At 45.2% G+C, this 13,686-nt stretch overlaps 1 protein-coding gene across 3 annotated transcripts in view; it reads left to right on the top strand.

The window, feature by feature from the left end:
- The window catches only part of LOC115375593 (zinc finger protein 521-like), a 96,344-nt gene that overhangs the window by 43,240 nt on the left and 39,418 nt on the right, over positions 1 to 13,686 (top strand). For 2 of the 3 annotated variants that reach the window (XM_030075045.1, XM_030075042.1), the window contains exons 4-5: positions 342 to 3,856; positions 4,047 to 4,131. In XM_030075045.1, coding sequence (XP_029930905.1) covers positions 698 to 3,856; positions 4,047 to 4,131 — 3,244 coding nt within the window. In that variant the 5' untranslated portion in view covers positions 342 to 697. The remainder of the gene's footprint in view (positions 1 to 341; positions 3,857 to 4,046; positions 4,132 to 13,686) is intronic. The other variant, XM_030075043.1, reaches the window with a different exon arrangement.

Below are 13,686 nucleotides of genomic sequence, written 5' to 3'. Positions count from 1 at the left end.
ACTTTTTAGATAACACCTAAGGAGAGGTATCGTTTCTGGTGAAGAAAAAAGATCTAAGTTGCAAAGAATTTAAAATTCATACACCATTACCTTATAATTAAAATGACGATTAATACCAAAGGGGTCCACCTTTTCTATTCATCAGAGTGAAGACAAATGAATTGCGAATACAGTCTGACAAAATCTTTTTTTCTTTTTCTTCCTCTCTCTTTTCTTTTTCTCCCTTCATCTGTCTATTTTCTCCCTCTGACTTGCTCTTGATTCATGCTTTTCTCATCCACTTTCATGCTCTCACCTTCTCTGTGTCTTTCTTTCTCCTTCTTTCTGCCTTTTTTGTGCAGATGGTGCTGATATTGAGGATGACCCTTCATGTTCTTGGCCTGCATCATCTCCGTCCAGTAAGGATCAGACTTCTCCAGGACACTGCGAGGACTATGATTTTGGCGAGGAGGAAGGGGGTCCTGGACTGCCATACCCATGCCAGTTCTGTGACAAGTCCTTCAGTCGCCTAAGCTTCCTCAAGCGCCACGAGCAAAGCCACGGTGATAAACTCCCTTTTAGCTGTACTTTCTGCAGCCGCCTGTTCAAGCACAAGCGCAGCCGAGATCGGCACGTGAAGCTACACACCGGTGACAAGAAGTACCACTGTGGAGAGTGTGACTCTGCCTTCTCCCGCAGTGACCACCTCAAGATCCACATGAAAACCCACGCCTCCAACAAACCCCACAAGTGCCCTGTGTGCCGCCGAGGCTTCCTCTCCTCCAGCTCTCTCCACGGCCACATGCAAGTTCATGAAAGGGGCAAAGACGGTGGCAGCTCAGGCCTTTCCAGAGCTGATGAATGGAAGTTGAAAGAAACACGCAAATGCAGCCGTTGTGAAGAGGGCTTTGATGTCCCAGAGGAGCTCCAGAGGCACATTTCTGAGTGTCACCCTGAGTGCTCTCCGTCGGAGGATGGTGGCCTGGGTGCCACCCTGCAGTGCATCTACTGCCATGAACCCTTCAGCGATGAAGGCACCCTACTGACACACATCGACCAGGCTCACAGCCGTGACAGGAAGGGCCATACCTGCGCTATCTGTTCTGAGCACTTCATGTCTGTTGAAGACCTCTATGCTCACATGGACATCCACCAGCTCCCAGAATCTAGTAACCATAGTAACAGCCCCTCCCTGCTGACAGTGGGCTATACCTCCGTCTCTAGTACCACTCCTGATTCCAATCTCTCTGTTGACAGTTCCACCATGGTGGAGACAGCCCCTCCTGTGCCCAAGACAAGAGGGAGGAGGAAGAGGGCTGCACAGCACACATCTGACATGGGAGGACGTTCCTCCAAACAGCCTAAGATTTCCTATAGTTGCATCTACTGCAACAAGCAGGTGTTCTCCAGCTTGGCTGTGCTTCAGATTCATCTGCGAACCATGCACCTAGATAAACCAGAGCAGGCTCATACTTGCCAGTTTTGTTTGGAGGTTCTGCCTTCTTTATTCAATCTAAATGAACACCTGAAGCAGGTACACAATGCAGAAGACCATGCTGCTCTGCTAGCCAGCTTGCCTGATGCCCTGCTTCAATGTAACTTCTGCCCTGAGGTATTGAGTGACCTCAATGCCCTTCAGGAACACATCCGCTGCTCCCATGGCTTCCCCAGTCCTGTAGCCAAGGAGAGCAATGCCTTCTTCTGTCCCCAGTGCTTCATGGGGTTCTTGACAGAGGCCACCTTGGAGGAGCATGTACGTCAGACTCACTGTGATGGGGGAAGTCTGCGCTTTGACTCCCCCTTGGCTGTAACTCCCAAGGAGCCTATTGTAGAGGTATACTCCTGTTCCTACTGCACCAATTCTCCCATATTCAACAGTGTTCTGAAGCTCAACAAGCACATCAAGGAGAATCACAAGAACATTCCGCTGGCATTGAACTACATCAATAATGGAAAGAAATCTTTGCGCACTCTCAGCCCCTCTTCTCCAATATCTGTGGAACAAGCTACCTTGTTGAAGCAAGGTAGCTCAGCCCCTCGCACAACCAGTGAGTTCATCTGTAATCAGTGTGGGGCAAAGTATACCAGCCTGGACCTTTTCCAGACACATCTAAAAACTCATCTGGATGGCCTGCAGCCTCAACTCACCTGTCCCCAGTGCAACAAAGAGTTCCCCAACCAAGAGTCCCTACTGAAACATGTGACAGTTCACTTCACTATTACCTCCACTTACTACATCTGCGAGAGCTGTGACAAGCAGTTCACCTCAGTGGATGACCTACAGAAGCACCTACTTGACATGCATACCTTTGTGTTTTTCCGTTGCACACTGTGCCAAGAAGTGTTTGACTCCAAGGTGTCCACCCAGCTCCACCTGGCTGTGAAGCACAGCAATGAGAAGAAGGTGTACCGGTGCACCTCATGCAACTGGGACTTTAGGCATGAGACAGACCTGCAGCTGCATGTCAAACACAGCCATCTGGAAAACCAGGGTCGTGCCCACCGCTGCATTTTCTGTGGGGAGTCCTTTGGAACAGAGGTGGAGTTGCAGTGCCACATCACCACCCACAGCAAGAAGTATAACTGCCGCTTCTGCAGCAAGGCCTTCCATGCCATTGTCCTATTGGAGAAGCATTTGAGGGAGAAGCACTGTGTGTTTGAGGGCAAGGCCCAGAACTGTGGGGCCAATGGCTCCACTGCAGGAGGAGGGGAAGGCCAGCCTAAGGAAGATGTTGAGCTGCAGGGCATTTTGACCAACAGCCATGGTACAGGGACAGCAGTAGGATCTGTGGTGGAGTCCCAGAACAGCCATGATGGAAGTGAGGAGGAGGTGGACACTGCAGAGCCCATGTACGGGTGTGACATCTGTGGGGCATCTTACACCATGGAGTCACTCCTCACCAACCACCAGTTGAGGGACCACAATATCCGCCCTGGTGAGAGTGCCATGATAAAGAGGAAAGCAGAAATGATCAAGGGCAACCACAAGTGTAATGTCTGCTCCCGCACCTTCTTCTCTGAGGCTGGGCTGAGGGAGCATATGCAGACCCACCTTGGGCCTGTCAAACACTACATGTGTCCCATCTGTGGGGAGCGTTTCCCATCCCTACTCACCCTGACTGAGCACAAGGTCACTCATAGCAAGAGTCTGGACACTGGCAGCTGCCGCATTTGTAAGATGCCTCTACATAGCGAGGAGGACTTCTTGGAGCATTGCCAGATGCACCCTGACCTGAGGAACTCCCTGACAGGTTTCCGCTGTGTCGTCTGTATGCAGACAGTGACCTCCACATTGGAGCTCAAGATCCATGGTACCTTCCACATGCAGAAGACAGGCACTATGTCTACCAACCACCCTATAGGCCGCAGTAATGTCATCTCTCAGAACCAGCAGCAACAACAGATGCAAAAACTCTTCAAGTGCGCCTCCTGCCTGAAGGATTTCCGCTCCAAACAGGACCTGGTGAAGCTGGACATCAACGGACTGCCATATGGCCTCTGTGCAACCTGTGTGACAGCAGCTGGTTCTAAGAGCTCCAGCCCAACTGTGAATGGTGGAAGGCAACAGCAGCAGCACCAAGGCAGACCTACCACTCCAGCAACAACTACAGCTGCATGGGCACAAGGGGAGAGTCTCAGCCCTGGGGAGGGAAAAGGCAAAGCTGCCTCTTCATCATCTTCATCATCCTCCACATCTTCATCATCCGCTGCCAAGACACGATGCACAAGCTGCAATGTGAAGTTTGAGTCTGAAGCAGAATTGCAAAACCATGTCCAGACAGTGCATCGGGAACAGACTGGGGACAGCAACAGTGGGCAGCTCAGGACGCCCCAGGTGTCCCCCATGCCTAGAGCCAGTCCCTCACAAACCGAAGAGGTATGTATATTTTTTTTTATTTTCTTAGTATTGGCTTAGATTCATTAATGCATGCAAAAGACTGAGGTTTGATTTATTGTTTTGTATTATGTTAAAACTGTAGTAGGATTTTATTTTCAGAAATAATCAATTGTTCATTCTTAACAGTTATTTAAAAAAACAAAATGGAATTTATTCCCCTTATGTACAGAAGAAGACTTACCAGTGCATCAAATGTCAGATGGTGTTCTACAGTGAATGGGACATCCAAGTTCACGTGGCCAACCACATGCTGGGTAGGACATTACTCTATTTGTTTTATTTCATTGTGGCCCCTGTTGCAGTCTTGCAGTCATACTCTTCATATGAGAGAGTTCTAGACACTTACCAAAATAGTTTGATAATACAGAGTAATATTCAATTCAATTTGGCTTTTTAGGTCTGTCATGTAAAGGCTGCAGTCAATGATTTTTGTGTCACCAATATACAAATTATTTAGGAAAATTTGGCCAATTTTACAAAAAAAAAAAAAAAAAAAAAATATATATATATATATATATATATATATATATATAAATTTTTCAAACATCATTTGTGCATAATTTTGGACATCAAGCCACATGCTATGGATGGAATGTTTATAATATTTGACCCCATCTAATTCAGGCACACAAGTACCTGGATAACATCACTAAACAGGTGGAATTTTAATTTAAATCATTTTTCAGTGTTTTGACTGCCAACTGCATCCTCAATGTTATGCATCTTATAAACTGATCATTTCCATTTTTGCATGCACATGAATGGCACAAAGGTATAGTAGTTGTGCATGTTTGTGCAGCTGAATCTCTCCACTACAAATCGGAGCAGGTGTAGTTTGAAGTACTGGCAGCAAACAGATTTTCAAAATATATTTAAATACTGGTAAAGTGCCTTCATTGCAAAACTTGGGGAGTCTTATTTGTGTATAAAATGCTTATAATTATAAACATAATAAAAATTGGGCCACAGTTTTTTTTAACATTGACTTTTTTTTCTTGTTTATTTTGCCTTTGGTTAATTGATCAATTCAGATGTAGATATGTAAGATTTTGCTGCATGTATTTCTTGATTTCTGTACTTAAAGTTTTGTCTTGTCAGTTAAAAAAGGGTTATTGAATTTATTATATTCATCACAGAATTATTTAAAATTGCTCATTTCTTTCACAAGATTTCTAGTGTGTGCCAGACTAACACTAACCTCCACATTTTCAAAATGTCTTCACTTTTGGCTGTCATTTGTATGCAGCCAGAATAATTTGTTGAGAATAGACAATTGGAAAACAGGTTTTCTTGCCTGCAGTAAGTAGGCGTCTGAATTCCGGTCTCACCTTCCTTTATTCATTCATTTATTCAGCTCGTTTGGCGGCTCTTTCATTACACTGCATTATCTGTTGTCTTCAGTGGGAGAGAGACTCATTGATCTGGAACCAAACCGCCTCTCTGTTTGGGACACGCTTCTAGGCGCAGGTGAATTTAAACACGGTGGGCAATTCTATCAGGACCGGTAGGCAATTCTATCAGGGACACACTGTTTGTGCATAAACAATCAGAGGCATGTGATTTGTGATTTTGATGCTGCGGTGTATGTGCAAAGGAGAGAGACGGGCTGAGAGTGTGTAGGTGTGTATTTTGTATTCATCTTTGCGATCTGCTCTCCCACTATTCTACTGGGGGTGCCTAATACAGTACCATGCCAGCATTAGTCCTTTCTCTCGCAAAGGCAGGCACGGAGCACACTGGGAGGGTAGAAAACAAACCCCCCTACTGGTTATTTTATGTCTTTCAGGCACACAGGCACACAGTTCCCCCATAATAGTGGAATTCAGACAGCTTAAGATAACAGGAGGATAGGTGATTGGGTTATGGTCTGATGTCTTACTTCTCTGATATTCCATCGTTTTATTTTCAACATGATCATGGGTTTCATCGATTTCCTCAAAAGGATTTCTGTCGGCAGCATTTGTTATACATGTGGCATGTAAAATAAGTAGAAAAGAAAATTCACTGAAAAGAAAACTCTTCAGAAAGACAGGTGAAAGGTTCAAGACGTTATCGTATTTTGTGAGAAAGAGAATCCCAAAACAGAGACATCATATCTAAAGTAGGTATAAAGATACATGTAAATAAAAAGGGAAAAACCAAATGCATCATGTTGGTCATGACACCAATGTCGATCTGGTTTGTCTTGGAATGGTTTTATGCTGAGGAATCGCAATTATTCCTTCGTTGACAATGGGGTTAAATTTGTACCAGCCTATAATCACTGCAAAGCCAATTTGGGCCAAAAACACAGAAAAAATACTCGTTTGGAAAAGCTCTAAATACCTTCTCTCCTGAAAAAAGGGACACTTTCTCCTTTTAATGGCCATCTGCACAGGAGAGGGGAAACAGGGGGCTGGGGTCATCTCCGCTCAGCTGTCAGCGTTATTAGCGTAGGTAATGGAGCAGACGCTGGATTCATAGGGGTGTTGTTTTCATCCATGCCCCACTCCATGGTGTCAGTTCACACTGATAACTCTATATATAGTGATGTGGCGTGACATAACCATAGTGCTAAGTGTATGGAACAACAAAACCTGAGCCTGTCTCACCCAGACAAGTCCATCTTAGCTGCCTTTGTAATACAATAGTCTCCCTAAGCCAAGTGCACTCAGCCTCCTCCCTCTCCTCCTCTCATTGGGCCAAAGAGCTTGTGGCTGCCTCTTCTGTATGACTGCCAGCACATTTTGATGCATGGATATTACACTCCGATGATGACGGTCCTGGTTCAGACAGAAAGCACAGCTCTGGTGCCTAGCTACTCGACATTTAGTATGATAATGGAGGTAAATGAAAGGGAGGGAGGTGGCTATGGGTGCAGAAGGGTGTGTAGCAGACCAGCCCTAGCCAAGCCTGTGAACGGCCCCACGTGTCTTAAGATGGAGGCCGCAGCCTGCTAGGGCCCAGATGGATCAGTACACATTTGCTGTACAGCTGGTCGCTCTGTTTGGGGACCTGGTGTGATACTCCTATGGAGAAAAAAATGATATCGCCACCATCCAAGGAGCAATTTAATAGCAGGCCAGAAGACAGCTGGCCACTCTTTAGTTTAGAGTTTTTTTGGCATGGCACACTTACAGAATTGAGGGTGTCCGATTTTTCTCCAGAGACACACAGATTTATACAGCTTTCAGCTGTTGTAGTCGCTATCAAATCCCTTATTTCTATTTTTCTTTGTTTGAGATTAAAAAACAAATCCTTCCGTCAATGTAAACTATTTGCCATCGTCATCTGTTGTAATTGCAAACGACAAAATATTTAAAAGCAAAGTGCTCTGACAAAGTTTTCTGTTTTTAAAGAGAACCTTTGAAGGTCTTTCATTGTCACAAAAGCCTGTTTGGTTTTATCAGCATGGCGTCATGCCACCCCAGCGCTTCACTTTGACCCCACTGTGAACTATGACATTTGGAGCCTCATGGGGGGTACGTTTGGCCCATTTATCGCACTGTTTCAAATATCCCTGTGTGGATTTTCAGAGCCCTGACATGGTTTGAAGCACAGGCTCTGTCTTAGAGGGTTTTAAAGGTGAAAAGGGGTTTTTGCTTTTCTGTTATATCTGCTTTCAATCCGATTCTCAGTCCATTCCAAGCAGCTACGGCCAAGGTGGCAGCGCTCAGAAGGACAATCATAAACAAACAAACCAAGCACATCCCAGAAAGTGGTTTTGGGGTCACCTCTACGGATTTTTGGGTTGGTGACAGCACTGAGCCTGAAGCCAAGTCAGGGAGGAGCCTTCTCTCACAGAGAGGAGCCGGTGGCCTGGTCGGCCCAGGCAGAGGGGGGCACTGGAGGGGTGGAAGAGTTCGGGGGCGGAGAGGGAAAGGCACATTTGCTGTACAGCTGGCCGCTCTGTGTGAAGCAGGCACTGTGGGCCGTTACAGAGCTGGAGAGGAGGGCGAGCGAGAGGCCTTTAGCTCTCCTCCAGTTTCTCCTCCTCCCTGCTCTCCCTTTCTCCTTTCCTCTCTCTCTCTCTGTCCACCATCTCTCTCTTTTCCTCTCGCTCACAATCTAGCCCTCCCATTTTCATATTAACCTAGCTCCAACCTGGCAGCATGCACCGTGCTGGCTGTTAGTGATGAAACAGACCAGGAGGCACACTGTAACCGTTTTTGAAGCTAAAAGCCTTGTTTTGTTGCTTGCTAAGGGCCGCAAATTATCCTTGACACATATCCTCTTGTTTAGGGCCCCTAGAGCAAGTTGGCCAGTGTATGTTGATTACATGGTTTCCGTCACTGTCTCTACCCTGGTGGCAACACATTTACTACTCCATTAAGTGCTTTTCTTCTCATGTGTGTAAACAGAATATGCCGTTTTTATTCTTTGTTTCTCTTCCTGTAATCCTCTTTGATTAGGTATGTCTGATGGTGTTCCCTCAGTTTCTGGGGCTCATTCATAGAGCACATACACATGTAATCTGCTAACAAACATGGCCAACACTCCCCATTTGACTCCTAGGGGGCTGGATCAGAGTCAGAACTCAATAGTCAACACGGCAGAGGAACAGGATCAATTTTATGAAATAAATAAGAGAACAGGCTTGGACCAGCCAGTGGAAACAAAGGAAACCATGCGTGCCATATACTGAGTGTGATTTCTGCCTGCTTTTATTAATTGGTGATTAATAACGCCTCTCTGTTCGTTAGCGCAGTCACCTCCCGTGCAGCCAAGTGTGCTGCTGCTAATATGCAATTACGCGCACCTTCCTGCTCGTTACATTATACCTCTCCCTGACTAATGTGGCGTCCATGAGGGGAATAGGAAGCAGTGTGAGCTGCAAAAAGGGCGATAGGATAGGATTCTCACATTCACTTGCAAAGTGTTAGTTACCTGACTGCGTAGAACAAAAGTTTCTTACAAATTCCTCAATGTAACTGGGAGACTGCATTAAAAGTTTTACAGCATTGCAGAGACTGTTTTGCTCTTCCTGGTGTTTTTGTTGTAAAGCAGAGGTAATTGACATCACCATGGGGATGCTCTGTTGCTAGGCCAGACAAGCTCAGTCTGATGTGGTCCTTATCTATTGATTTTCTTGACATTTCCCCACACCTCACAGACTAGGCCAACATGTGAGAAAATATCTGATGCTCTCAGTTCATACGGCCTGTTTGTACAAGCTCTGAGCGAACACTTGCCGGCCCTTACTGCATTGCAATTGGTAGGCTGATGTCACCATGGTGATTTGGGGCAAATTCCTTTCAATGGATGGTTAAACTGTGTTCCTTCTGTTGCCGTGAACAGCTGCAAAGCATCGATTACAAACGAAATCCAAATTAGTCAAAAATCTACAACACCGTGAAACCTTTGTCTTCGAATCTAAACACAGCCTAATCTAATGAAGGATTCATCAGCGTACTTTTTTCTCTTGTTAGATGATTTGGGGACTTGGGCGACCTGAATAGAGGTAGGCTTTTCCTGTGCTCCTGGCTATGTTTTATTGATATACAAGAGGGATGTCTCCTTTAGAGTGTTAATGCCAACCCTTGTTCTGAAGTGCCCCATAAATACTGGATGATCAGAATTAACCTCTGCATTACTCGGCCTCCCCATGGGCTCTGAGATGTCACAGAGGCCAGAGGAGCATGCGCACTCCTGATCATCGCTGGTCTGATGGGGTTGCTTAGCAGTCTGACTGGGAGGGGACTTATGGGAGCTGTGCAAACAGACAGTCCTGCCTTAGTAAAGGTCAGAGCTGCAACCCACACCTCTCAAATCCCAGCCTGGCCCTGGTGGGACCGGGGTTCCAGGCGTGCCTGGAGATGCTTGTGGCAAGGGAGAATTACAGAGACGGCAAAGTGGACTACTACTGCAGAACTGCGTGGCTTTTGGAGGTTGTCACCACCAATAGTAGTGTGACAAATAGCTTCATCTGATCTAACTTTGTGTTGTACCTCTCAGTTGGTGTCTGTTTTGGCACGATACACTATGGCACCAGTGGTTGTCATGTGCTACTGAATACAAAGGTTGATGTTGTTCTCAAAATCGTTGTTAAGTAGACTTAATAGGCGTAGAGAGGCAGCTGGTTGTTTTAGAATCCAAACAGACAACAAAAAGAACACTGCAAAAAGTTTTTCCCTCTCTTTATGGAGCACAGTGGTGGTTTTCCAAAGTGCCATGTAACGAATGACTATCCTCATCGAACTTCGGTTGTGTGAATGGCAGACAGGGGAAGAGAAGGGAGGGGGATTGAGCTCTGAAAGGCCCCCCAGCGTCAAAGCCTTAATAATCATGTGAGCAGCGCTGGACTTCATTACCCTCCTGTTCGACAGGCCGAGTGCCAGCCTGGATTGCTGGCTGGCTGTGGCAAGGTCAACGGCGGAGGAAAAACCAGTTACTGTGTTACTCTGGAGCGGAATGGAGAGGGGCGGCCATCTGTCAGCTCAGGCCTGCCATACCCGCAGAGCAAATGGACACGGGCGGCCAGAGGAGAGGCCACAGACACCCATAGAGCTAAACCCAGTGAGCATAACACTGAGGCATGGACACAGATCCAGCCAAAGAGATGGACCTTGGTACCACTAAAACACACACACACACACACATACACACAGTGGAGAAGATAAGGCTATCTCCAAGAAATTTGGCAGCGTGTGTGTGTGTTTATGCATGTTTGTTTTTTAGTGTCAGCGCACTATTGGGCCCCCGCTGTTTTAAGTCCAGATGGCAAACCATTTGATAAAAACTTGATAAAAGTCTTGCTCGGCTTGCCAACGGTAAATGTTTTAATCATACTGTTCCTTTATGAAGACAAATTTCTTGTGAATGTAAGTGCTGAAAATGTTATCTTTGCATTTGGACAGCAGCGTCTGTTTCTACGCGTAGCACAGGCAATCTAAAGACCGGCTCCCCAAGACTCTCACAATGACAGCACAACCAACACCGCCACTTGCGTTGTTGTCTCATCTCTCCAGCCTTCGATATCAGTCCGAGGCTTCAGTGTTTCACCTTGCTGGCTGTATGTCAGCTCAGCGGAGAGGGCGTCTGAGTTGCACCAGCCCACTCTGCGAGGACCTTTACGATGCCCTCTGGCCACAGTGGAAGAACCCTGTGGAATGTTCCTAAGCTCTCTAATAGGTTTCAGGTGCTGCGGGCCACCGGCCAGCCCCCCGCCATCACCCCATTCTGTGTGTCTTGTGTGATAGGACTGCCTGCTCCACAGTCAAAGCACCGCCATTTCTCCTCTAAAAGAAAGTGGGCAGAGCTGCGAAATGGATACCCATCAACATTTAGAGTGTCGAGGAAGGTTGTTAGCAAATGCAAAATGTTTGATTTTTATTTACAGAGCCGACAGTGGTCTGTGATGTAGTGTTTGTTTGAATGTCTGTTGAGGTTGTTAGATGTTGTGTGATAGGGTGCATGATGCACATTGTCAACTCTCAGTTGAGACACTTGTCACTTATCTGAATTTTTTTTTACATTTTGATTGCTTATTAGCATCTCTCTCACATAGCCTATAATATTCCAGCGTGATTTCCGAGCCGTATAGATGAAATTAAACAGACAGCAAGTTTGTATCTGCGCCAATCCGGAGCTCAGCACAGCAAAAGTTTCTCCTTGTTTTCCTCCTGTGCCGACAGTACCGACCCCCCGGCTGGAGCGTCAACATGCTCCGGAAAACAGGGAGATGGTCCAGGGCGATTCCCCCACATTAATGGAAATCACACAGGAACTCCCTGGATGAAAGCTTTATTAGTTATTAAGCTTTAATGTTGATATCAGTGCTTATATGTTTAGTGGAGTAAATGTTGCTGCTGATGTGGAATTGTCAGAGAGGTGCAGATTTAGTAAGGAATTAGTGTACACCCAGGGTTTAATTAAGGGGATCTATTTCCATCTTGTTAGAATGAGATAATGTGAGTACTGCATGCATCATAGGTTACCATATTAAGCACTGCTTTCTGTAACGGCATTATATCCACCACAGCAAATATGTGTAGACTAGGGGAAGCAGGAGTACAACATGTTATATTTGTCTGGGTGAATAGTAGAATAAAGGCAGATTCAAGAGCCAAATGTAGTGTTTTGGTGTTCGTGCTCTTACTGTATATGTGTAATGAGGAGCTATTTTGAATATAGTTTCGCTTCATTTTTAGTTTGAATCGTTTCATATGCAAATACATGGATAAAAACATAAGTGACAGTCAGTGGGACTAAAATGGTCACACTTGCACTCTTTTCATGTCTTGTCCATTGCCAGCATCACAATTCAGCGTGAACATTGAGGCGACATGGCCTCTTTGTCTCTCCATTTGTCCCACCAATGCCTAGAGACGTAAACCTTAAGCCACTCACTCTCTGATTAATCTTTAACATTTATAATTACTAATTAAGTTAGTAAGAGACTTTTAATGTAGTCCTCCTTCAATGGGGAGCAGAGAGGACAACAGATCATTAGCTTCAATAATGAACGGGGATGAGACAGATAATGGCTTATGATAGGTGAACACTGACAGTTATATTAAATGAGGCGAGTATATGGGAAATACAGTGCGCAAGTAGCACTTCATAGATTCAAAGGCACAGGGAGACAAGGTGGGGAAGTGCTCTCACAAACTCCAGCACCGAAAGGCCCTAAAGCATTACGAAATTCAGAATAAAGATTATAGTTTGTGCTAATTAAAACACATTCATCTCTATTGCAGCAGCGCCTGCATTTTGTCCTAGTTAATGCACATCAAGTAATTGCGTCAAGTGCAGTATCAGGTATGGATTTTATTTATTCATTCGCACTGGTTTCATTGAGTTTTTGGTCTCCCTAATGTCTTTGGTGTTTCTCATTATCACATTATTGCATTAGTGCCTGCATTATCCTGGTGGCTGTAAGTTGCTGCCCATTAAAAGAGTCATTTCATCTCTGTTTTTTACCTTAACGACGATGCTACCCTGGCACATTCCGTGCGCCTTCCCACTTTGGGGAAGGTGCTTATGCCATAATGATTATTATCATTAAGAAGATATTAATGTGCTTAGTGTTTGCGACCCAGCTGCTCATCATGGCCTGAGCTCCCTGCCGGGGAGGGAAGAGAGCGGCTGCCAAAACGGACAGTGCACGTAGGCCACCGCCCACCTGTCCAGAGGTTTCAGGGTCAGTGGAGGTCACACCTACCTACCTTCCTGCCCTCTGCTGAACTGGAGGAGGCATGGCTTGGTACATAAAATTGGAAGAGATGAATTGTGCTATGTGTTGTGGAATGAAGTCAGAAAGTGCTACTGAATGAAACAAAGTGTAATGAAATTCAAGTGAATTTTAAAACTCAACCCAGATTTTTAACATCAGCCTCTTATACGATATCAGCATACATATTAATTATAGTTATGTTGCTCCGATGTGAGGGGAAATGTATGTTTTCCCTGTAGAGATTCATTCCACATAATTATTCAGTAAATTTCCATGTTACCATTATTTCAGGCTTCAGCACTGGAACATTAATACTAGCTTTTTTGAAAATTAGATTGAATCAGGGTTGTGCAAATAATTTGTTTAATTTCCTCAATTGTTTTAATTATTAAAAAAAAAAAAAAAAAAGCAATGCATTGTGACATTACCATACAAAAGGGCTCCATTTTAACAACTCCCACAAAATCTATAAATTTGTTGTTCTGGAATGGAGGTGCAGGAAGTGGATGTTGCTTGATGAGTCATGTTTGAAAGCTGTGGCTATATCAGCTTGAGCACCGAACGGTAGATCTGAGCTCATCTTCATATACACACACACACACACACACAGATAGACAGTGCAGGGCTGAAGGCAGTCTGGCTCAGTCTCCTCCTC

Source organism: Myripristis murdjan, chromosome 17 (genome assembly GCF_902150065.1).
Source record: "Myripristis murdjan chromosome 17, fMyrMur1.1, whole genome shotgun sequence".
Taxonomy (NCBI): domain Eukaryota; kingdom Metazoa; phylum Chordata; class Actinopteri; order Holocentriformes; family Holocentridae; genus Myripristis; species Myripristis murdjan.
This window is presented reverse-complemented; position numbering and strand designations above follow the sequence as displayed.